The 25,344-nt window shown below is 47.4% G+C and overlaps 1 protein-coding gene across 1 annotated transcript in view; it reads right to left on the minus strand.

Moving 5' to 3' along the window:
• EPHX2 (epoxide hydrolase 2, cytoplasmic) overlaps nucleotides 1-25,344 on the minus strand; it is a 92,509-nt gene that overhangs the window by 37,730 nt on the left and 29,435 nt on the right. Inside the window, exons 6-10 of the mRNA XM_015420635.1 lie at nucleotides 21,048-21,119; nucleotides 19,608-19,703; nucleotides 18,353-18,431; nucleotides 16,651-16,685; nucleotides 15,680-15,706 (exon numbers count right to left, since the gene is read on the minus strand). Of these exons, the coding sequence (XP_015276121.1) occupies nucleotides 15,680-15,706; nucleotides 16,651-16,685; nucleotides 18,353-18,431; nucleotides 19,608-19,703; nucleotides 21,048-21,119 (309 nt within the window). The remainder of the gene's footprint in view (nucleotides 1-15,679; nucleotides 15,707-16,650; nucleotides 16,686-18,352; nucleotides 18,432-19,607; nucleotides 19,704-21,047; nucleotides 21,120-25,344) is intronic.

Raw genomic sequence — 25,344 nt, forward strand, 5'->3', positions numbered from 1 at the left:
TCAATTCCTCCATTTCAAAGTCTCAGGCAGACTTTGTACCTTTCACTCACATTAAATCAGAGATCACAAATATTAGGAAGGTGCAGGGTGATGCTGCCCTTGAGAGAGCAAAGGGACAAAGAGGACATCACCCTGCCCCCCCCCATGAGTTTAGCTCTGCAATGCGGCCTACAAATGAATTATTAGCGCACAGCAAGAAGATACAACTTGTGCAGTGTAATGTAGAGGTTAGAATACCAGACTTGGACTGCAGAGGTCTGGGTTCAATTTCTACCCAGCCATAAACTTCACTGGCGTATTCTGTATCACAGAATCATAGAATATTAGAGTTGGAAGGGAACTTGCAGGTCATCTAGTCCAATCACCTGCACTCTGCAGGAGCTATATAGCTGAAAGATAGCCCTACATACCTACAACATACCCGAAAGATGGTCGTCCAGCCTCGGCTTGAAAACATCCCGCGAAGGAACATTCACCACCTCCTGAAGCAGACTGTTCCACTGCTCAACCACTCTTACAGTTAGGAAGTTTCTCCTGATATTTAGCCGGTAACGACTCCCTTGTAATTTCCACCCATTAGATCTAGTCTTGCAATCCGGAGCAAGAGAGAATAGATCTGCTCCACCTTCTACATGACAGCCCTTCAAATACTTGAATACTGCAATCATGTCCCCTCTAAGCCTTCTCTTTCCCAGGCTAAACATACCCAACTCTTTCAGCCTTTTCTCATAAGACTTGGATTCCAACCCTCTCACCATCCTGGTTGCCCTCTTCTGGACACGCTCGAGCTTGTCAACATCCTTCCTAAAATGTGGTGCCCAAAACTGGACACAGTACTCCAGGTGGGGCCTGACCATAGCAGAATATCAGCTACTCTTAGCCTAACCTACCACTAAGGGTTGTTGTTAAGGCACCAAAGGGGCCAAGTGTATATGCTGCGCCAAGCTCCTTGAAGGAAGGGCCAGCTAAAAATGTAATGGAACAGGTAGGTAAAGAGAGTGATGCGTAAGCCTTTATGGCCAATATGTACATTTTGGTTTTGTGTAACACTTGGCAGGAATTTAAGAGTTTAATAGCATCTAAGAAACAGCAAGGCACAAGCTGACCTTGCAGAAGGACGCAGGTTGACGTTTCCTACTAAACAAGCAGAAATCTCTGCTCTCCACACACAAACCACCACCCAGAAATTTTGGAAGACGGGCAAAAGAAGCTGGCCCCTACACCAGAGAGCTGAGCTTGAGGAGGAGGCAGAATATGAACATTCTGCAGTCAGTCATGCTCATCTATACAAGGCTGAGAAGAATGCAGGGGGGGGGCAGAAATCCCTAGAGATGCATCACACCCTGCTAATTAAAACGGCAAATGACATTTATAAATGGTTCAGAATAACTCATATAAAGAAAAAAAGAAAAAAGGATTTGCTCACTCGGCTCTGGGAGATGAACAAAAACAGGCCAAATTAATTAGCAGACTAATTATTAAATGCACACACAGAGAGACAATAAATTATTGTTGTATTTTTCAAGACAGTGAATACTAGTTAACAACAAGCAAAAAATATCGATGCTATTTAACGGCTTTCAAAACCTTGCATCTCACCAGAGAGTTAGATTTAAAGCTTATCCTGAACGCATTGTTCTCAATTAATCCTCTCCCAAGACCAGGGTCACAGTTCTCGGCATCCTTCCATCATTATTGCCAGGCAGCAGATGGTGCGAGGGACATTTAATCAGCAAGCATATTAAGCCACAGAGGTGAGCACGCCTCTCTGCCAGAGGGTCACTCGCAGGAATTTTTCTCATTTGCACTTATAAAGCGCTTGCCACGTTTGAAGCCCTGCCCTAAATAGTTAATTTAATTTAAAGGCTGGCTCCTGCCACAGCAGAGACACTGAGAAAAGGGGAGCTGGAGACACTGAGAAAAGGGGACACTGAGAAAAGGGGAGCTCATGCACTGGAGGACCCTGAACAATGGAATGAAAAGGAAGCCCCATCGGGGCACAGAGTGCAAACACACACACACTGTGCTTTATTATACACAGATGCTCAATGCAGCCAAGCCTCCAGCCTTAGAGATGCTGCAGAAGGAGAACCTGATCTATCCCTCCAAACTGTAATTTTTAAAAACAGCAACACAAGAAGAAGTTGGCAGGGGTACAGCAGCATCCTGAGTATGCAATAAAGACCCCCCCCCCCCGGCATTAGAACTTGGCAGGGATGGTATTGCTAAGAGCCAAAAAAACCCCACATTTTAATAGTAACTTCTTTAATGGGAATATGGAATATTTAACCATTTAAGTGTGCCTTGTGAAAGGCTTGGGGCACCAGCATGTGTTTTGCTGGAACAACGTTTTAGTCACTGACAGCTCTAAAGGGTCTTCAATAGCAGGTGTCAGGGAAGCCAAAGGCCCAACTGTGTATAAGAGGGTGTCATATGTTTATAGGCCTGGCTTTCAGGATGTCTTGGAATGTCACATGGAAATGGTCAGATGTATGATGCTTTCAAACTAGGACATACAAGCAGCTCTGTTCCAAAAAAGCAATTTGATGCTGGAGGAAGAGGTGGGAATGCTGCCACCAAGAGCTCTTTCACAGTTTAGATGTGGGACTGGGAAAACTTCAGAAGTTGGGGGCCCAACACAACCAAGCTAGTTTTGCAATATTACCAGCCTTTTAGAGGGCTGCTTCTAAAAACAGAAATCTGACACCAGGGGAAAAATTCACACACACCCAGTAGCAGAAGGCAAAACAACAACAGTTCATCAGTATACCAACCATGCCGAGGTTTGAGCCAACAGCCACGGGCTGTTTTAAAGCATGTGGAAGATATGGAATGATTTTCAAATTCAAGGGAGAAAAACAGCCAGAAACAAAGAGAAGTTAAAGCTTCCCAATTGGACTTGCTTTCTCTGCAAACATCTGGTGAACACACACAACAGAATGAGGTAGAATAAACTATGCTATCAGTGGCTACTAGCCATGGTGACTGAGGGGAACCTCCACATTCAGAGGCACTAAGCCTCTGAATCCCAGAACAAGGAGGCAACATCAGGAGAAGGCCTCAGCCTCCACGCCCTCCAGAGGAACTGGTTGGTCACTATGTGAGACAGCATGCAGGACTAGATGGACCACTGGTCTGATCCAGAAGGGCTCTTCTTATGCTAGCATTTGTAAAATACATATCTATAAAACTCATGTACGTAGACAACTCCCAGAAAGCCAAAAGCAGTAGAAGAGGGAATGCCTGTCCAAGATGCACTAACTTTGTATTTGCAGGGAGAAGAGCACTGAAAATGTGATAACCCCTCCCCCCCCCACACCTGCTATTCCTAAACTGAAAGGAAATGCCATTTTCAGAGCCAATGGTGCATCCATTTAGATGATGATCCCACAAGTGTGCAGAGAGCTTTCAAGGGCGCTATTTCCATCTCTTCCTCCAGCATCAAAACAGATGCCCTTCAGAACACAGCTGACTGCAAGATCCCAGCTGCCTTCTACAGTGCTGAAAGACAGCTAGGCAAGTTCTGCAAGAGATCAGTGGCAACTCTAGTTCTAGTTCCAAATGAAAATTTTCTCCTTATCACTTTTCTCTATCCCAACAAGGGTTGCCAACCTCCAGGTGGTAGAAGCCAAAAATGAGAGATCACGGGAGGAGGTGGAAATCCAAACACAACATCCATGACAAAAATAATGAAGAGTCAATAAAGATGTGCGCAGAATCATTTACTGTAGTAATTCTGTAGAAAATTCTATTATCGCTCACACGCAACGAATACTGTGCAATATAAACAAATCTGTTTCACAAGAATTGCTTTATCCGAAGACCTCGGGTTCTGTTACTAGAGAGTCAACATGGGATGTTTCCTTCAAGACAATTAGAAATTGATAAGAATTGGGATTGCTACGTGCTCAGATAAAGCAATTCTTGTGAAACGGATTTGTTTATACTGCACAGTATCCGTTGCGGGTGATCGATAATAGGAGAGAACTTTCTACAGAATTACTACAGTAAATGATTTTGCACACATATAATTACTGACTCTTCGTTATTTTTGTCCCAGATGTTGTGTTTGGATTCCAACCTCCAGGTGATGGCTGGAGATGTCCCACTATTCTAACTGATCTCCAGGCAACAAAGATCAGTTCACCTGGAGGAAATGGGTGCTTTTGAAGGTGGACTAGGGCATTATAGCCCAATAAGTCCCTCCCCTCCTCAGGCTCCACCCCCCCCAATCTCCAGGTATTTCCCAACCTAGAGCTGGCAAACATAATCCCAACTGATATTATGTCCTTTCATTCCTTTAGCCCTTGGGCTATTGATGGGCCATTGTCAGGAACACAGAGATTACATGAACCACTAGTCTGATCCAGGAAGACCCTTACTTTCATAGCATCATACACCTGGTTCCGAACTCGGCCCCAAGATACAGACCAAACCCACACAATGGGGACAACTTGGGGGAACCCCAAGATTTTAGAAACATCTTGAGATACACATAGATGAAACTGCCGGCCTCCCCCAATTGTAGGGAATGGATATGTGATACCTGCCACAAGTTCTTGCAACTTCCCCACTTGCATTTGCCTAAGCTAGAAAGCTTTCATTACTTTAGCTTTTCCTCACAGAGAAAGATCAGGGCACCGTCTCAGAAGCAAGGGTCAGAGGATCACAAGGGGATGAGGAAGAAGAAGAGGAAGAGATTGGATTTATACCCCGCCCTTCACTACCCAAAGCTGTCTCAGAGCGGCTTACAATCTCCTTTTCCTTCCCCTCCCCACAACAGGCACCCTGTGAGGTGGGTGGGGCTGAGAGAGCTCTTGACAGAAACTGAGGTTACAAGCCCCTTCTGCACCCCATTTCTGGGTTGTCTTGCATTCCCTGGCCTTTGGCATTCTGGGACAACGCTGAAGCAAATTCAAGACACAGGAATATTCTCCAGCCCTCCCTTGGTCTTCGCTTCACACTTCCAGGTAAGCCAAGATTCTCTACTATTCCTGCATACCTCCTAACACCTACCCAGCTGCTTAGAAAAGGAGGCCAACTTGTTCAGCACCAAAACAGAATGCATTATGCTGCTATCCGTCAGAACAGCAGAACTCAGCAGAATTGAGGTTGCAGGTCAAGAACAAAGGCACCTCAGAACTTTTCATGTTCGCAGTAGGAGAAATTCAAATCAACCCAAAAGCCAGCAGTGCTGGATGCTGCTACAGCTGCACATACGGAGTCCAACGGCGACATAGCGAGTGTGCTTCCCTGCCCGCCCAACTGAGGTGGGGAGAGGAACAGCAAGACAACGTGACTGGAGCTCTAAAATGTCGTGTCGCAGAAGATTTTCTGTAAATGGTCTCTAGCCCATGTTATGTATTGTCTAGATGTCATGAATCAGCTAATCCACCTCCTATGTTAAGCTTCAAGCCAGCCAAGGCTCCATCTAGCCCAAAAGCTATTGGTCGCTTCGAAACAGCAACCAATCACAAAGGAACTGTTCCCTGAGCGGGAAGAACTCTGATTCGCCGTTAACCCTGCAATCTAATTGGTTGTTATTGTACATAGTGGGAGTGGCTATATTAGCCCGGTATGTTTAAAAGGAGCCCAGCTCCCGTGTTGTGTTCCGTTCTGGTTTCTCATGCGTTTGAGTGCTTGTTCGTTACTTCTGATTAAAAGCTGAATCACTGCTGAAATCACTCCACGAGTCCTTTGTTAGCGCGATCTAACAGCCCAGATCTCAAGTCGGTGTAATATGTGAAGCCCTGATAGGGGCTCACTGGCCTCAGTTTCCTTCCAGTTTGGTGTAGTGGTTAACTGCGCGGACTCTAATCTGGGAGAACTGGGTTTGATTCCCCACTCCTCCACTTGCACCTGCTGGATGACCTTGGTCGAGCCATAGTTCTGGCACAGCTGTTCTTGAAAAAGGGCAGTTTCTGTCAGAGCTCTCTCAGCCCCACCGACCTCACAGGGTGTCTGTTGTGGGGAGGGGAAGGGAAAGGTGTTTGTAAGCCGCTCTCAGACTCCCTTGGGTAGTGAAGGGCGGGGTATAAATCCAATCTCCTTCTCCTCCTCCTCTATGCTACAGAGCCCAGGCCTTTACACCACAAGTGCTAGCCTCCATGTTCACCCCCTCATCCACCAATCTTCCTCAGCTTCTAACCCTTTGCCTGTTACCTGGCCCTCTATTAGGAGTATCTAACTGTGCATTTGGAGAATCAAGAGCCACTTCAAAGCTTGGCTGGGCCACAGGCATCTGCAATGTCTTCCTGTTACTTCCTGGGCAGGATTCAAGGTGGTCTCCGACGGTCTGGCTTTGTTATTGTAAAAATCCACCCAAAAACAGACAAACACCCCAACAACCATGAGGTTTTCAGGATTCCAAGTTCCGCAGCTGCAGCCAAATTCAGCTTTTGCACAAGACACTTTACAGATATGGCCCTGACCTGGATAGCCCAGGCAAACCTGAATCTCGGAAGGTAAGCAGGGCCGACCCTGGAAAGTACTTGGAAGGGAGACCTCCAAGGGATATCTAAGTTTGGGACACAGAGGCAGGCTATCAAGCCACCTCTCTGAAACTTCCTAGCCCCACCAGAAGTCACCATGGCTTCCAGGCTTGCAAGCGTATACACGTGTACACAACCCACACCCCTCAGAAAGAAACTTTACAGATATAGAAAACCAGCAAAGTGTCCATCATTACAATGCACAGAGGAAAAACTTGAAATACTGGGAAGGAGTGTGTAGGTTCCAGTGTGTATACTCTCTGCACAAAGGTACACAGCACCACTAGCTAGTGCCAAGGGTGGGTAGGGTTTCATTCCTACTGAAACCAGCTTGCCAAATCTATCTGTCTGGGGAGCTACAGCACTAAAATACACAAGGGATGGGGATGAACATGGTGACCCCAGTCTAGGTCCCCTCGTGAATCCAGTGGGGGGATTTGGGGAGCGTTCTGGGGGGGTGGGCAGGGATGTCCCCAAGTCGCAGCCACGCATGGCCACCCCTCTCCCTCCCCGCTAAAAGATTTAAAGGGCTTCAGCTGATCGGCAGGGAGCATGTGGCCCGCCGACCAGCTGGAGGGCCCTTTACATCTTTTAGCAGGGAGGGAGAGGGGTGGCCATGGCTTGGGGGTGGGGCTTCCCCCACTGGCCAGCAGCGGATTGGAGACCCCAGGAGTGGGGGGGGAAACCCCGCCCAGACCCAGGGGCTGCCAACCCTACCCCAGTCCCTGAGCATCAAACCTGCTCCTATCAGTCTAGTTCTGCCTCTCCCTCTGCCAACGGCCCATCTTAGGTTCTGTTTCTTGGCCACACGCAAGCAGCAGCCTTCCGCACACGGGCCAGGATCCTCATGGGTCATCTACTGTTTTACGAGGCCATGCAGAGCTGCTTAAAACACACTGTTGCACTGTTTCTCTAATTTTATAATCCCACACTGATTAAGTTATTACTCTACAGCGTGTATCACCCGAGCCATTACTCTGATTTTGAAATCCCCCTTTTTGCACTGCATGTATACTGCCCTGATTGCATGATTTTTAATTGCATAATTCACTTTGAGTCTCAGTGAGAGAGCTGGACTGTAAAGCACAGGAAATAAACAAACAGCTGCTCTGAGGAAGGACTGCTGCTAGAGAGCAAGGCTCTGAGATGCCTCCTGCCTCTCCTTGAGCCCACACCAAGACTGCAAAGAGAAGCCGGTCAGCAAGATGAGGTCACTCTGCAGGGCACAGGGTTCCGCTTTAGGAGAGGCAAGCCCCATACCTTAAATAAAACTTTGTTGGTCTTAAAGGCGCCGCTGGACTCAAACTTTGTTCTAGACCTTCCCCTGCTCATCTTGCCCTCCCCTCTGTTCAGCCTAGGCCCTGCCCTGCCCTGCCCCACCAGCCAGGCCTCCAAGATCCATGCATGCGCTGGTGGTACAGGGCACCCTCTCCCCAAGGAAGTGGAGGGGCTGCAATTAGGGGGAGAGGCTTCATGCCACTAGTGAGGTTCTGAACGCTACACAACTGATGGAGGTGTGGGATGGCCAGGCTGGGAAAGGCGAGAGAGAGGAGGCAAACTGCAGGCTGTGGAAGGTCAGTAGTTCAGCAGTTCGAGACCTGGGTGCCACATGATGGAGTGAGCTCCCATCTCTAGTTCCAGCTCCTGCCAACCTAGCAGTTCGAAAGCAAGAAATTGCAAGTAGATAAATAGGTACCACTTCGGTGGGAAGGTAACAGCGTTCCGTGCGCCTTGGTGTTTAGTCATGCCGGCCACATGACCACGGAAACATCTTCGGACAGCGCTGGCTCTTCGGCTTTGAAACGGAGATGAGCACCGCAACCCTAGAGTCGGATTCGACTGGCTTTCGAGCAAGGGAACCTTTACCTTTACCTTTATGCATGGACACATGAAGCTGCCTTACACCAAATCAGACCACTGGGCTACTCAGACTGGCAGCAGATCTCCAAGGTCTTTCACATCCCCTGCTACCTGATCCTTTAAACTTGAGGTGCTGGGGACTGAATCGGGTGTTCTGCATGCCAAGCAGATGCTCCACCACTGAGTTATGGCTCTTCCCTATAATACGCTGCCTGGTGCTTGGTTTGAATTCCCTCTCTTCAGCTCACTTGGACTGCTGGCTACCTTACTGCCACTCTTGATGCTGGTTAAGTGGCTCAGCCTCTTCGTATCACGTGCTTGCAGCTTAGCAGGTCCTAAACTGCTAGGGTGGGGGGGGGGTTCCTGGGTTTGGAAATAGCTGGGGAGCAATGCTCCCTCTAAGCTGTGGAGTCTTGTGAGTAAAATACTCTTACTTTGTGAGCTACTGGCATTGAAGTTGTGAGCGAGCGATTTGGCTACTGCATAAATTAGTTTGCTCTGGAGCCATCCGCCCTGAGCGAAGACAAAAATGTGTGAGCCGGAGGCTAAAAAACTGTGAGCTGGCTCACACTAACTCAGCTTAGAGGGAACACTGCTGGGGAGCTCTGCAATTGCAGCGCCTGCCAAACTTTATACATATGGTAACTAACACATAGGAGCTGCGGTGGCTCAAGTGGTGAAGACGCTGAACTGCAGGCTGTGGAAGATCGGTAGTTCAGCAGTTCGAGACCTGAGATGCCGCATGATGGAGTGAGCTCCCATCTCTAGTTCCAGCTCCTGCCAACCTAGCAGTTCGAAAGCAAGAAATTGCAAGTAGATAAATAGGTACCACTTTGGTGGGAAGGTAACAGCCTTCCGGGCGCCTTGGTGTTTAGTCATGCCGGCCACATGATCACGGAAACGTCTTCGGACAGCGCTGGCTCTTCGGCTTTGAAACGGAGATGAGCACCGCAACCCTAGAGTCAGACTCGACTGGCTTTCGAGCAAGGGAACCTTTACCTTTAACTAACACATTCCCTGAGGAACTGTAACAGCAAATCAACTTCTCCACTTTCTCCAAATATTTTTCACTAAGCCACACGGAGCAATGGAACAGCTTCTCGACAGATTCAAGGTCACAGCATGAATTAAACATTTAACATGGAGATCATTTTTTGTTTGTTTGTTAATTCTGTTACTGCCTTCCCCCCCACACACACACCCAGCATTAGGAAAAAGCAGACATCTCAAAGTCCTTGAAGCACCAATTGCTGAACTTTCACTCCTCTAAACAAATTATTCCGGCATCTAGTCGCACCAGCAAGTCGCGGTCTCCAAGAGGCGCTGAACAGCCATTGACCTTCACAAGGAGGTTCACAAAGAGATAGCCACACGAGCATTTGCCATCACAGGGGAGAGAACCTAACACTGAAGAAAACAGTTCCCTGCCATTACAAGCGCGAGCTACAAGGTGGCCAGAGGTGGAGGAAGATGGGTACAAGAGAGGAAAAACACAGGTCCATCAGGGGAAAGGAGAATTCTCAAAGATTTTGGTTCTTCCCTGGTTCCCAAAAGTTCAGGGTCATGGATCAGCTTGAGAAACAGTAGTCAAAACACTTTATGCTGGTTTCTCAAAACTGCCTACTAGCTCATTTGCCAGCCACAAGCAGCACATATGAAGTTGCCTTGTACTGCATCAGTCCACTGGTTAGCCAATGGCATACTCAGAACTTCAGGTTCTTATGACACCCCCCCGCCCAAGATGGTAATGCATGCCTCAAAAGCTAAGTAGAGAATAAACATTCAGCAAGCTCACCTCAGTCCATCTCATCGACTCCATAGATAAGGACACTCATGATCAGCGTTCCCTCTAAGCTGTGGAGTCTTGTGAGCAAATATTCTACTTTGTGAGCTACTGGCATTAAAGTTGTGAGTGAGCAATTTGGCTACTGCATAGATTAGTCTGCTCTGGAGCCATCCTTCCTGAGCTAAGACAAAAATGTGTGAGCCGGAGGCTAAGAAACTGTGAGCTGGCTCACACTAACTCAGCTTAGAGGGAACACTGCTCATGATGACTAATTTTATTTACTGTGAAGCAAATCCCACTGTGCTCGGCTTGGCTTGCACTAGCCCTGCTTCTGTGGCCTCTCGGTCCAGGCTGTGATCAAGGGTATTCTGCTGCATAGCTGGGCCCCAACTGCACCCTGGAGACCTACCGCCAATCCAAGGACTTTCCCCGGTCTGCAGCCTTAGGGCCAAGCCAAAAACAGAGTCTGGGAGCTGTGTATGGAGGTCTTATACATTTGCCCCAGGTCACTCAGAACTCCAAGCTCCCAGAACCTTCACCCCCATTTGTCCTGAATTCTTGTATCTATTTGAACAGTGATGTCTCCTCGCCTTCATTCCCTGTTTAATTGAGCCAAGCGGTGGCTGCAGTCACTGACAGTGAAGGGATATAGGCGGGTAAGAACGGCAAGCTGAAGCGTCTCTCGGCGTTCCTAGAATCAGAAGGGTCTGCGGACACAGGACCTACCCACCTTCAATCAACTTTTGCAATACAGACAATGTGCCGCACTCAAAAAAAACCCCCAGCCTCAGTGGTTTAGTCATTTATCCAGCGTGGGCACAGTGTGAAGTCCTCTCTGAGAAGATCCCACTGCTAGACCGAGGCACACGATCTCATTCTCCAACAAACTGGAGCTGCTCAGCCAGAAACTCACACGTTTCCGCTCCTTCTCCCTCCGCCCCCACACTCGCCTCATGAACCCCAGAGAGGGCAGAGCCTCTCTTCATAAATGTGGTTCTTGCTTTGTAGTCGAAGGACAGCAGAGAAGGAAGGGGCTTCAGAAAACACTGCGGTATGTGTGTGTGTGGCAGGGGGGAGCCGGCAGGGTTTTACCTGGCTTTAATGAGATTCCTTTCCGAGAGAAGGTCTCATTCTTCACCTCCCTAACTGTGCTCAAAGTTAAGAAGATTCCTCTACTCCACACTGGATGAGGAGAAAACACGGGGCACTCTGTGGGTGCTGGTTTCGAGGGCTCACTACTCAAGCATCAAAGGGAAGTAAATGATATTCACCAGCTGTGGGGTACTCCTGCCTCTATACTCTTCCCACATTTTGTTTTCTGCTATTCAAAAGTTCCCCAAACCTAAATATGATTCTGAACAGATGGTGGCACCTGTAAAGAGCAGCAGAAAAAGAACGGGCTGGTTAGTTCGAACCAATACGCAAAATTCAGTTCCCATCCATCAGGGCTTCTTGAACCCAGAGTCTCAAATGGAGGTGAAGAACTTATTTGAGACAGCACATCTGAGATATCTGTAGTGGATTATACAGTGTGTGGATTGTCTTGTTCTAGACAAATGGAACCACTCATTGGACCAGGACATCAAAAAGGGTGTTTTAAGTCTTTTACAAGGTTTTATGCTTCAAGGGGGATAAAAGCAAAATCTGCCAGCGCTGACACTGCAGCTTCTTTCCCCACTCCCCACACCAACCCTTCAACAGCTCACTCTCTTTATATACTGACTTCATTTTAATAAATCCTGAATTGATTCCCTCCCTTTCACTGGGGCAGACAAACTCAACTGCAATTCTAATTATATTGTCAAGACAGATTAATGTCCCCCAGAGAGGTTAAAGGAAGAATTGTTATTTAACGTAGAGAGGTGATGATCTGGTGACCTTTCTTTCTGGCTCTCTGTTTAGGACTTGACCATTTATTAGAAGAGAGAAAGGGAACCCGTTTTGTCAGGGAAGGTCAGGGAAAGCGGAACTGGCACATTTCAACCAAAGGAAGGAAGAGATATAAATCTGCTTGGCTGTAGAAAATGAATCAAAACTGATCCTTGGATGAAATCCACTAGTTTGATCAACATTAGGAAGGCATTATTCAAGCCAATTGAGTGAGATAAAAGATGCCCAGGTTTCTTGTGGCAAAAAAGGACACTCAAGAACCGGTTCTTCTCATAAGAACATGAAAAGGAGATCTAATAAAAATAACCTTGGAGCAACTTGACATGAAGACGTGGATCAAATTTAGATTGCTTATATACTGATTTTCCTGTTCACTCAAGGCACTTTACATAAGTTATAGCAATATCTAATAACCAAAATGGCAAAACAGTTTCAAAACCAACAGCTACTAGTTATACACATTATCTCAGGTGTGTCAAACAAAAAGCCAGGGTCCAGGGCTCTTACCTGGCCCACAAGCAACTGGTATGCATGGAAATATAAGGTATTTTGTGGTATCCCTTGGAAAAACCTCGGTTATGATCACACAAGAAGTTTGGCCTGATGCAGCCACTCCTCCCCTCCGGATCAAATGGGCGCAGTCACACAGCCACATCTGTCAGGCATTCCCCAGCTATACTCATCCCATCATAGGACGACTTGGAGCCGGGTTAAAAAGGCGCCACATCACAAGTGGTGTTTTTGGTTCTTCGCGCAGTCATTGCGCATGGCCGGATGTTTGAACACGGGGGAGCGCGTGCAGAATTGCCTGCAATCTGAACCTGCAGATCTGTTCCGCTGCTAGGGAGGGTTTTTAATTTTTTTGCTTATATGCACATGTGCATGCATGCACATGAGTGCAGCACATGCACCTATGTGCACATATGCATTTTGAATTTTTTGGGGGGCAGCGTGCTCCGTGGCTGAGGTGCTGCAGTAATGTGGATGCTTGACCACGGGATGTCTGCGTGGGTAACCCGCAGCAGGGTGTGCTGTTTCTGATATGCCCCACAACACTTTAAACCAGCACAATTAGAGGTGGCACCATATCGCGCCAAGCTGCCAGTGTGACCACAGCCCTAGTCTTGCATATGGGCTCCCCAGTAAATTGTTTTCACTGCTAGAAATTAATTGCTTTTATTTGTATTTTGAGTAAAAAATAATATTGTTAATTGGGTTGGCTGGAATCCTTTATAAAGTTTTTATCTCTGGTACCTGGCATTACATTTTATGGCACACATGGCTCGGCCTGACAAAGTGACATTTATGTCAGATCCAGCCCTCATAACAAATGAGTTCGACACCTCTGCACCCACCTAGTCCAAAAACCACAGAACCCATAGATGGAACTCTCTACATTCACCAAGCCAGTATGACTGTTCTAAACGCTTTGAGACAAAAAGGTTTTACTCACTCTCCCAAATACAGCAATAGAGACGGCCTGCAACACCTCTTCAGGTAAAGCTTTGCAAAAACAGAAGGAACCCAGGGCACTCACAGGCTGAAGTGAACGGGAAGGGCGAATGCTGCTGAACATACAGTGGGGGGCATGCAAGGCAGACTTTGCTCCCCATAAGAGAAAAGGAGGCAGCCCAGCCCATTTGAAAGGACAATTGGCATCTGTCTCTTTAGAGCCCATTGCCTATCCCAATGACAGCTGAAAGACTTAGCATCAGGCATCATTACCCTTCTGCTTCCTAATATTTTATTTTCCTAGCCCCCCTTCTGTAAAAACATAACCAATTAAAGCCACCTAGGCTAGGCACAGGGAATAATCATCAATGCAAAGAGCCAGCACACGACTAGACATTCCTATTCCAGCCACCCTTATCAGAGTTAATTCAACTCTGCTTAGAATGGGGCTGTATATCAAAGCAGCCAGTGCGGTGCACTACTTAGAACACTGGAGTAAGACTGCAGAGATTAAGCTGTTGCTTTTACAATGTAATTGTATTGTTTCTTACGGCCTCATAGGTCATTTGAACAGACAGCTGATTCTGGGGAATGGAGCAAAATATTTAAGTGTACTGAAAACAAAGGGTGGATGCAGAGTGAAGTAAACACACTCTGAAAATCAGAGCTGCCACAAGGGGAGGTGTTCATAAGTAAGCCCTCCCCCTTGCCCCATCATTATGCATATTGGGATGAAACTGGAACAGGAACCTCAGAAATAATCTAAATTTGTAACTCGAAACAAACTTAAGATTTAGTTACAACAAGGTATTGGAAAATCAGAGAGAGAGGGTGTTTTCGGATAGCTGAATTTACTTTTCCATCTCTAACAATCCATCCATCTCCTAGACAGTTCTGATCAGAGGATAAAAGAAGAACATGCCACACTGCTACAGGGGGAAAAGGATGCAAACAATGGAATTGATTTGAGTCACAGGATATGCGACACCAGAACTACCTAACAAAGTTCTTTTGCAAGGGTTTCTTCTGCTCTTCAACCCCAAAGCAAAAGTCTGGGTAAAACAGCCTCCCCCCAGAGCACTGGAGAAAGCCATTGTCATTCATAATATGATGCCAGTTTGGTGTAGTGGTTAAGTGTGCGGACTCTTATTTGGGAGAACCGGGTTTGATTCCCCACTCCTCCACTTGCATCTGCTGGATAACCTTGTGCAAGCCGTAGTTCTGACAAGAGCTGTCCTTGAAAGGGCAGTTCTTGAAAGAGCTCTCTCAGCCCCACCCACCTCACAGGGTGTCTGTTGTGGGGAGGGGAAGGGAAAGGAGTCTGTAAGCCACTCTGAGCCTCCAAGTGAAGGGCGGGATACAAATCCAATCTCTTCTTCTCTTCTGCTACCTGCCCTGAGCCCGTTTGCAGGATGGGTGGGATATAAATACAATAAATAAATAAAATATCCAGGTTGACCATTAAACCCAGACCATTTTTTTCCCCTCAGCAACCCATTCCACTGTGCCTCAGAGTAAAGAAAGACAAGTTGGTACATATGACCAGCAGAGAGGGGATGACACATGCAAGCACCTCAGACTCTTAAACCAGATCCTGATGAATATGACATGGCCCAGAATTGTTTTTTTAAAAAAACCTGTGTCATGATCTGGGCTGTTCCACCAGAGGCCTACTAGGCCCAGGGAGCCTGGCTAGCAGTAGGTGAGGCTCGGCCTACAATTCCCAGAAGCCCCTGAGAGGTTTTGGAGCCAAAATTGACCAATAGGAAAAGAGGAGGGCTTGGAATAAAAGATCTGGTGCAGCAGGAAAAGCTGTTCTTCTTCCCAGAGGGCAGAGCCAGAAGGAAGGCTGCTGTGGGGAAGAGACCCTCATCCTGAGGGAAGGGTGAGTAGTCTACTGTCACTTGGAATAGTGAGCTAGGGATATATTTAGACGTGTTAGGGCATTTGATTTATTTTCTTTTCACCCACTTACTGTTATAATTCTGCACCTTGTTTGTTTGACCTCTTATAAAATAAACTATTTTCATTGTTCACTCTGCCTGATCCTCATGCCTTAATTCGGCCAAAAGGGAGGTCAGAAGGTCTTGGGAAGGTGCTCTGGGCCTTCTCAAGGGAGTCTGGAACCAGAGTGGTGGCAGCATCAGGTGACACCCCACCTGAGCCGTGACAACCTGCTTAAAAATGTCTAAATCCTTACCAGTTTGTCCAGGAAGACCACCAGATCCTACGGAAAGAAAAAACAGAAGGAGGTCAGCAGCCCTCCAGGTCTTTCCTAGCAACCAGCTGCCTCCTGTGCTCTGCAGCCACTCTGGCAGCTTTGCACAGGTCAACATCAATCGTGACTGGTACCAAACCTACTAGGGCTACATTGAATTGTTGTCTGAATTAGGCCCCATCAGGGAAAGACTTCGCTTTTTGAGCTCCTTAGGGGAAACACACACACGGGGGGGGGGGGGGGGGCGGGGACGACGACAGCTGAACAAAAATTACAGCCCTCGGTCGTCTTATTGGGACGTGGCAACAGAACTTCATTGCTCTCTCGAAGTTGAAATAGTCCTCTTTCCCTCAACCCCCCAAGCCTCTCTTTCTTCCTCCTCCACCATCACCCTTACTCACCCAACTTGGAGTCCATCCTTAAGTCCCTTCAGTTGGTTTACAGCACCTGGCTCACTGCTGGCACCATAGAAGAATAGGGTCAGCAGCTACTGTTCTACTTTTCCCTCAGCCACACCGCAATGACAAGGAATGTCATTAGCGGAAGCCTTATTGGACATGGGAGGAGGAGGGGCTCTTGCCTCCCCCCACCCCCGCAATTTCTCCAAGCCAAAACAGGTCAAGTGGGAATGTATTTCCCCATTTTTGCAGTCGCGTGTGAGTTGGACTTGCCTCTTTAAAATGCATTGTGTCAAGTTTGGCCTTCAGAAGTACTCATTCGATTGTTATGTTGTTGAGATGGAGCCATGCTGATGAGGTTATCTGCCCAATACATTTTTTAAAAGCTAAACTTCACTTATGTATTCTTAACCCCCCCCCTTCCTCCTCCCGTAATCTCATCACATTCCCACCCCCAAGCTCTTGGTCACTTAAAATGTTTGCACAGGACCAAAGTGAGAGAAAACACTTCAGGCATAAGCAACACAGAACACATTCGGAACATGATTGACCTACCTTGCATATTTCTTGCTGGGAGTATTCTTCTATGTCTGCAACAACAGAATGAATTATTTAAGTCACTGTAGTGTCCTTAAAATTATTTTTAATGTTTCAAAAGCTGCCACACGCCTCTCGGCATCAACACCACATCTTCCAGGCTGGGAAGGAGCTTCCCACGCAGCTGGTTTTGCCGCTTTCCACTGAACGTGTGCGGCCTTGTGCATAAGAAGATGAAACTCTGGTCCTTCCATAAGAAGGCTACAAAAGTATGATGCCCCCGAAAGCGGACTCTCCATGTAGCCATTATTTACAGACAGTCCTGCTCCCTACAGTGCATCCGATCTGTATTGTATTTGCGTCTGGTCCTTCCAACATCCTAGGATTACACTTTTTAGGCAGCTTGCCTAGGTCAGGCCAAAGTATTCTGTTAGAGCTGGAAATCCTTACTTCTTACCCAAAGCCAGCTATGTGTACCACACAGGCCAACCTAAACATTAAAAGCAGCCCCTGAAGGATGCAATCTGCAGCGGGGAGGGGGGTTGGCACTGCTTGTTTGTTCTCCCCCCCCCCCAAGTGCTTCTCCTCCAGCAGGGTTCCAAGATGCAGTTGGGTAAACCCACACCAAGAACTCCCAAAGAGAGAGAAAGCAGGCATGGGCAGGGCAGATTTTCAGCAGAAAAGCTACTTGCAACGAATGGGTTAAGCATCCCCTTCTTTCCCGCAACCCGGCTCCATTCATAACCGCAGCCTCCAGAAGCTTTTTCTTTGCATCGGTATGCAAAGTGTAACTTGCCCTAGGCAGGCAAGCCCAGAGTCATCATATTTTATAAATCAATATGCACTTTTAAACACCCTCTCCTCAGTCAGCTATTTCTCTGTATACATGCACCCATGCTCATGTGCATACTTCAGCAGCCTTATCTGAGGAGGCAGTAGCTGATGATACCAGTTGTTCGCACACCATTCACAAATGGATCAGAGCTGCAAGAAGCTTGGAGCATTTTGTGCATGGACGCAAGACAGATGGATCCAGGTTTTCCCAGGCTTGCCATAGGGACTCATCTCCAATTAGAAACTTAATCTAAAGGGCGTTGCCTCAAGATCTAACTTCCCTGGGTTGTAGCTGACTGAGTGACAGAAAGCTCCTTCCAGATGGTGCAGAAAATGCTTGCTAAAACAGTTGTGGTAAAAACCTTGGTATCATCAGCTACTGCCTCCTCAGATAAGGCTGCTGAAGTATGCACATGAGCATGGGTGCGTGTTTCATATTCATTATGCCCTAGCAAAAGAAAACAGGAACAAGATGGATCTCAGAGATGAAGAGAAAATTGAATCGCAATTGTGCCCAGATCCAGATGTGTTTTTGGAACCTGGCAGCTCACGGGCACTCATACTACGGTATTACAACAGCCAACAAACGCAGTGCACAAAGCAAAAAGCGCTCTCAAGGATCTTCCTGATGTTGAAAGGGATCCAAGAACATACCTTTCAGGTTGCAGATGCCAAATATGCCTTGAATTGGTTGTGGACAGAAAACTCTCCAAGCAAAATGGTATCAAGCAGCTGTTTGTGAGCTGCAGTCTGAACAGTGAAAGGCTTTACAGAGGGCCACGTCCAGATAACACTGAACTAACTGGACCAGTGGTCCAACTCTCTAAAAGGCAGCTTCATAAACGAATCAGCAAAAGCCTGTTTCAAGACCAAAATGTCACATCACCTGGTGGAGCTGTGGAGACCCCATAGCCTTTCATTTCCAAGGCTAGGACACGGAAGCCGGCATCAGCAAGTGCTGGGATCTAAGACGGAACAACAGTATGAAAGTCGCCACAGAAGATATCACAGAAGATATCAAACTCAGATTCAATAGTAAAACACTTATTCTTCTCTTGCCACTCACTGCCTGGTTTCCCCCCCCCCCAAGTCATAATAAACGTTCCCCCACAATTGTGTGCAGTTTGGCCTCCGTCTCCACACCCAACTCATCACTATTTACTGGTTATCTGGGTTAAAAGGCTCATTCCAGACTCTAATCACAGTACAGTCACTTCTAGCAAGACAGATATAGCAAGTCCTGGACATTTATAGTACGGAATGGCAAATGACAAGAAGATCCCTCTTACGGGTTCTGTGCAACACTCTCCAGCTCCCCACCCCCACCCAGTCATCCTAAGATGCTCTCTTCATCTCCCACCAGCTCGTTTGAGTACTCCTCAGTGTGGCATGCATGGACACCACTGTGCCCACCAGTACTTCAGAAAGGGGGGTGGTACTGCATGGCACGTCCTCTCATTAACTGCCCTGATTCAAATGAAAGGGTTTTCCAAGGCTAAAATAATAGCCATGGCAACCAGAGGATCAGAAGGACCGGTGAGCACACCAGGGTTTTCCTTAGTCAGCATGTGGTTTCATCCCCCCCCCCCCGCCATCCCCCCATGGTTTTTTGGCCACCTGATTAACCTTCTCCTTGAACACACATGAAGGTGCCTTATACCAAGTCAGAGCCTGGTCTATCAAGGGCAGTACTGTTGGCTCGGAGTTTGATCCTCTTAAACTACAGGTTGTCAGAGACTGGACACGCAAAGAAGATGTTCTGCCACTACACCACAACCACAATTTTATTCTTCCTAGGTTCTCGGTTTGTAACAGATGGTATGCCACTCCCTTCACCCCGCCAAAATCAATACCTTTCCAAGTCTTGCTTAGGAGGACACTGGAGCTGATAGAACTCTCAATCTCTGGTGCACCGAGCTGGGAGAAGCTTTGTGGGAACATCAACAACCCCCCACTAAGGAAGTAGCCATGCTGCTTGACCCCATCAGCTACATGTAAGGATGATCCAGTCTGCTCCATTGGTAACCCTGATGCCCAACCACATACCCGATAGCAACACAGGGCAGGGGCGAGACTACAAAGAGATCCTATTGTGTGTAAGGATATCATCTTCATCTCTGCAAAGGTGCAAGCTGTCTTACCTGGTGACGCCAAGAGAACCAGGATTCTGGGAAGCCATGGCAGAGACAAACTGGAGGGCCGTTACCCAGCTCTACAAAGTGCAGCTGGGTTCCAGGCTAAGGGGGAAACAGAAAGTTTGGGTTATACCTGTGTGATGCCAAAACCACACATGTCTATAGGTCTCCAAGTTCATTATGACATTAAGTCATGCATGCAAATGTTTTAATGGAGGAGGTGGGGGTCAGGGCTTGAAGAGACATACTCAGTTGCTGACCAAGCCCAATATCTGCTTAGCTGGAAAGCTGGAATTATATCAGCTCTTACTCTGCGCTCTGCTTGGCTGCACAGAATATTAATAATAGCTCACAGTTCCTCAGGACCTAACTAAAGTGATATTTTTGAATATGGACTTTGCCCTAGTGCTTGCCAAGGGACCAGAGGGAGGGTTGGGGGGCGGAGACATGAGGGGACATGCTGGCATCATTTTGTCACTTCCAAGTTCAACTTGGAAGTGACAATGGGTAGCTCTAGGAAATGCCAGAAACTCTATGGTAAAACCATAGATTTGCCATAGATTCCTAGAGCTACCTGTTGTCACTTCCAGGTACACAGAAGTGACGTACCACAAAGAGACCAGCAGAATTTTTGTGTTCCACTGTTGCTCAGGGTGGCAGCAGGCAAAGCATCTGAGGGTCCGGCAGTCCAAATTTATGCTCATATCATATCATTAGCGCAGGAGAAGGGATTAAACTGCACTTTATTTTTATCGCCATCGAATGAATGCTTTATATTGACTTGTTTATGTTTTAAATGATGTATTTTATTCTATTACTGTAAAATGTATATTGCTTACCAGTTTTTGGAAGCTGCCCTGAGCCCGCCTGGCGGGGAGGGCGGGGCAAAAGTGAAATAAATAAATAAATAAATAATGACATGAAGATCTTAGAATGTATGAAAAGTCTCCCAGTTCAAAGGTTGCGTCGCATTCTGACAATCCTTCCCCCCCAAACCAAAAAACACTGGGCCCTTTGGTGAACCAGAAACAGCCCCAAACTTCAGATTTTAGTTGTTTCTAGGTGGCATGAAAGCCCTCAACACAGATAGCACTGACCAGTCACAAAACTGGCTGCAAGCCCTGGGAAAAAGGAGGAGACAAAGAAAAGCATACTATAAATATCCCCCTTTCCCCTTCACCTCTTTAAATGCACCAAACAGTGTGGGCTGCTGTCACAGAACCACATACCTTACTAAGGAGGAAGTTTAGAATCATTTCCCACCCATAAGCATTCCTTAGAGCACAGCAGAGGAGACAAGGAAACTCAGCTTTCTGCCTCCTTTGTTTACTTATGCAGCAAAAACACATCCCCAGTTTGGCTTGTTAAGAGCACATCAGTACAAAGAACTCTTTCACCCTCAACTAGCTGTTAGGATTCAGTTTAACAAGACCTGACTGCTCTTACCTTGATCGTCACATAGCCATGGGTTACATTTTCCGGATCACAGGGGGGTGGCAAGCTTTCTTGGCCAAGATGCTGTGTGGTAGACAGTTTAAAGAGAAGGAGACACATTTCAGATGTCATTCGCATACTGTGAGAGATACAGCATTCAGCTACTGTCACCTGGAGCCATTTGCAGCCAAGAAAGAGAAGGGTTTCCTCCTTGGTCTCTGTCTCTCCCAGGTGGCATGGGCCGTTCAGTGCTCTGCTCAAGTACCTTCTTGCAGACAGATTCAGCCCATGGTTTGCTTTTTGGAACGCAACTGGAACCAGGGCAGAGAGGGAACTGTGAGTTAGGAACCTAGGCAAGTGCCTGATCAGCTCACTGGCCAAGCTAGAAGACAAGCGAGGAAGCAGGGAAGAACGTGCTAGCTGGGTGACAGCAGCTGAAGAACATCTAGCTGAGTTTGTTCCTTCTCTGCTGTAGGTATTCAAAACCTGAGCTCCAGTGCCCTGGCTCTTCGCCGGAGAGTTGTACCCTACAATGAGCAGGAACATATGCCAGGTAAAGGGGGACAGAAAGACCTGATTTGTACTTTGAAGACTTCTCTCTCCCTTGCCTGTTGGCTCATCTGTATTACCAGCTGCTTTGGGTCCCCAGGGCGAAAAGCAGAATATAAATTGATATTTACTTCATTTATACCTCAACGGGGACTCAAAGCAGCTGACATAATTTTCTCCTATTTTATTTTCAGAACCACCCTGCGAGGGAGGTTAGGCTGAGTGTGTGAGAGGCCCAAGGTCACCCAGCAAGCAAGCTTCTGTGGTAGAGCGTCATTCATAGAATCACAGAACTGGAAGGGTCCACAGAAGCCATCTAGTCCAACCCCCCGCTCAATGCAGGATCAGCCTAGAGCATCCCTGACAAGCGTTTGTCCAGCCGCTGCTTCGAGACTGCCAGTGAGGAGGAGCTCACCACCTCCCTGGGCAGCTGATTCCACTGTTGAACAACTCTTACTGTCAAAACGTTTTTCCTAATATCCATCTGGCACCTTCCCGCCCTTAATTTAAACCCATGATTGCGAGTCCTCTCCTCTGCTGCCAACAGGAACAGCTCCCTGCCCTCCTCTAAGTGACAGCCCTTCAAATACTTGAAGGGAGCTATCATGTCCCCCCTCAACCTCCTCTTCTCCAGACTGAATATTCCCAAGTCCCTCAGCCTTTCCTCATAGGGCTTGGTCTCCAGGCCCCCGATCATCCTCGTCGCTCTCCTCTGTACCCGTTCCATCCTGATCTGCTCTTGCCTGCTGTGACCAGCAGTTACTCCCCACCCCACCCCGGTCTCAAGCAGAGACCTTTCCCAGTGCTGCAAATTCAGTGTGCTTCAAAGCTCAAACCTCCAACAGGAAGCTTAACACCCACAGAGAAGGGGAAATCGCTCACTGCCATGAAGGGTCTTCTACAGAGGCTCTGCTATGTATGCCACCACCTTCAGAAACAAAGTGGCTGGAGGCCAAAGCCAAGGTATTCTCTGCAGTGGCACCTCTGCTTTGGAGAGCCTTTCCCCCAGCAGGTCACCTGGCAGCAAGCTTGGTCAAGGATTTGGGTGCCAGATGAGAATTTGGTTCTTCTAACAAGTGCTGGCGACTCTTCTTTCCTATTCTTACCTTGGCTCTCTTCAGTGTGTCAGTAAGTTATTTTGCCAGCTGCTCTTTGGGAAAATTGCTTTAACGTAAGTGGATACCTCTGAGCTGCTTCATTTTGTTTATTGCTGTTTTTTTAGATTGTGTTGTGATCCACTATCAACTGCCTCAGGCAGTTTGCTACAGATTTTAATGGCGTGTATGGTGCAGAAGTGTTTCTAAGTAATGGCAACAGTCATGGTTGCAAAGCAGAGATGTGAACCCAGGAGTCATAAGGACAAAGCGGCCTTATACAGAGTCTAAAGGTCATTCATATAATGTACAATCTGATCCCTTTAACTGGAGATGGCGGGGGCTGAACCTGAGACCTTCTGCATGTTAAGCAAATGCTACACCACTCAACCCTGCCCTGCATCCTTTCCCCCAGAGTCCACCAGTGCCTCCATTATACCACCCTGACATCAAAATCCACATGGGCAGCTGGGGCACTCTCTTTCACTGGCATTTTAAAGCCTCCCTCTAGCACCTTGGAAAAGCAGTCTAAAAAAAGGCTTCCATAAAATAAAATATGACACAGTTCCTTTTCTTGTTATCCCCTTTAATTTCTCCTCTGGTATCTAAAACTTCTTGTTCTTGGGTCTCAATGGCCCCGGTCATACGGGCTGGAAAATGCGGGGGGGAAGCGTGGCTGTTTGCCCCGGGGCAAAATAACGCATGGTTGCACGAGCAGACGTCCCGTGTAGGTCCCGTGGTTAGGGGGAGGTGCCGATCACAGGACAATCCTGCGCCGCTGCAAAGAAACGGGGCCGCGGGGCAAACGGGGTTGTGTGGTTTTTTTAAAAAACTAAAGTGTGCGCATGCTCCGTTGGGTGCTTGTGCGCATCCGTGGAGACTTGGGGAAAAAAACACCTTTTTGCAAGGGGAAATGGGCGTGCACCGGAACTACCACCGGAAACGCGATCAGACGCCCGCCCATGCCCCGCGGTTTCCGGAATCTAGTACCTCGGAGGTACTAGTTTTTTACAGCGCATCTTCGGAGTAAAGCCTCGGGTGAGCCACAGGAGCTCTACGCTTCCCAGATGTGGCGGTGAGATCATGCCAGGAAAATCCGCCTATCTTCCATCTCTCTAGCGTGCCTAATGCCCTGTGTGACCGCAGCCCATGAACCTCTGCTTGTCCATTCTAGCACCCCATTTAGGGCACGATTCAAATTAGTCCTGTGCTGGGGCAGAGATGGCTTGTAACACACTCACACACTAAAAAGCACAATTCCAATCCAGTATTTGGAATGGTGTGCATCACTAAGCAGCTTTGCTTCCTCCACATACATTATCCCATTCGTATGCTTTGAACTTGATTCAATGCATGAGATTTTTGTAAACTTTGGAATGCAGTGTTGTGATAGTTAATGATTGGCATAGAATGCTGTTGCAGAAGGCATTGTTCAGTATTGAGTAACAGGGCATGCAGGGAGGGGAAAGAGACTAAAACCATGAGCTTCAGGAAAGGTGAGTTAGAAGGACTTTAAAAACATATACAAGAAGCCTCATCATACAGAACATGCAGTCCCATGTACACTTCAACCGCTAGTGCATCTTTGTAAACATATACACAGCAGTGAGGTTTGGAAGCTTGCACTTTTTTCTTTAAAAAAAAAGAGAAAGATCAAGGAGCCATTGAATTTCCACATTAAAATACACATAATGAAAGATATAAACAGTGTACTTAAGATGATCCAAATGGGCTAGACTTAATTCCCTGCTTTTCACTGAATATAGCTCTATCAATGGCTTTTAACCAGCAGGACCACACAAAACCTCTATGTTTAGAAACAGTATACCTGCGAATACCCATCACCTTCATTTTCTGTAGACAGACTGCTTTTGAGACGCATCCGACTGGCCACTGTGGGAGACAGGATGCTGGGCGAGTGATCCAGGAAGGCTCTTGGGCAGCCAACAATCCTGCCCCCCGACAGCGCCTTTTGAATTAGTTTTAAAGAACGCAGCACGAACCCCTGCATTTCCTGGAGTGCAAAGGTACAAGTCTGCTGCTCTTTGCAAAAGAGCCAACATTTGCACTACTGAGTGAACCATTAGCCATGGAAGTGAGTTATCCAGAGAAAGTCAAAGACAAACCAACTGGGGCGAAAGCCAAAGACAAAGCCGGTCTGAGATGAACATTGGCAAGGTGACGATGCCAGATGCTGCTGCATTCAGCAGTCCCGTCCAGCCCCTTGAAGCAGTTTACCCCCTTATCCTGTACAGGGTGCCCTACCATCAGCCTCTTCCCAAGGCTCATGACATTCTTTGTCACACAATGCTCGAAGCATTACCCACAACGAACAGGCGAAAAATGTGCAAGCTACATAGAACTCTTCATCAGTAAGGTGGGGGAAACAGCCACTTCCCTGCACAGCAACCAGTACAAAGAGGCATACTGCCCGTGAACCTGGATGTTTCTCTTAACAATCATGGACTACTCCTTGGCTGCCAAGTGTTGCAATTTCTTGATCATTGCAATTGCACCTTTCCTTCCTTCAGGATCTGCAAAGGTTCCCCCCACCCCTTTAGGCTACTACATGAACCAACCTTGCATGAGATCCAGAGAAACAGCCCCACAGCCAGGATTTTTTTTGAGGGGGGTTGCCAATTAAATGCCCCCAAGCTTCTTCCCCA

This window comes from Gekko japonicus, unplaced genomic scaffold (genome assembly GCF_001447785.1).
Source record: "Gekko japonicus isolate JY-2015 unplaced genomic scaffold, Gekko_japonicus_V1.1 scaffold7, whole genome shotgun sequence".
In the NCBI taxonomy this organism is placed as follows: Eukaryota; Metazoa; Chordata; class Lepidosauria; order Squamata; family Gekkonidae; genus Gekko; species Gekko japonicus.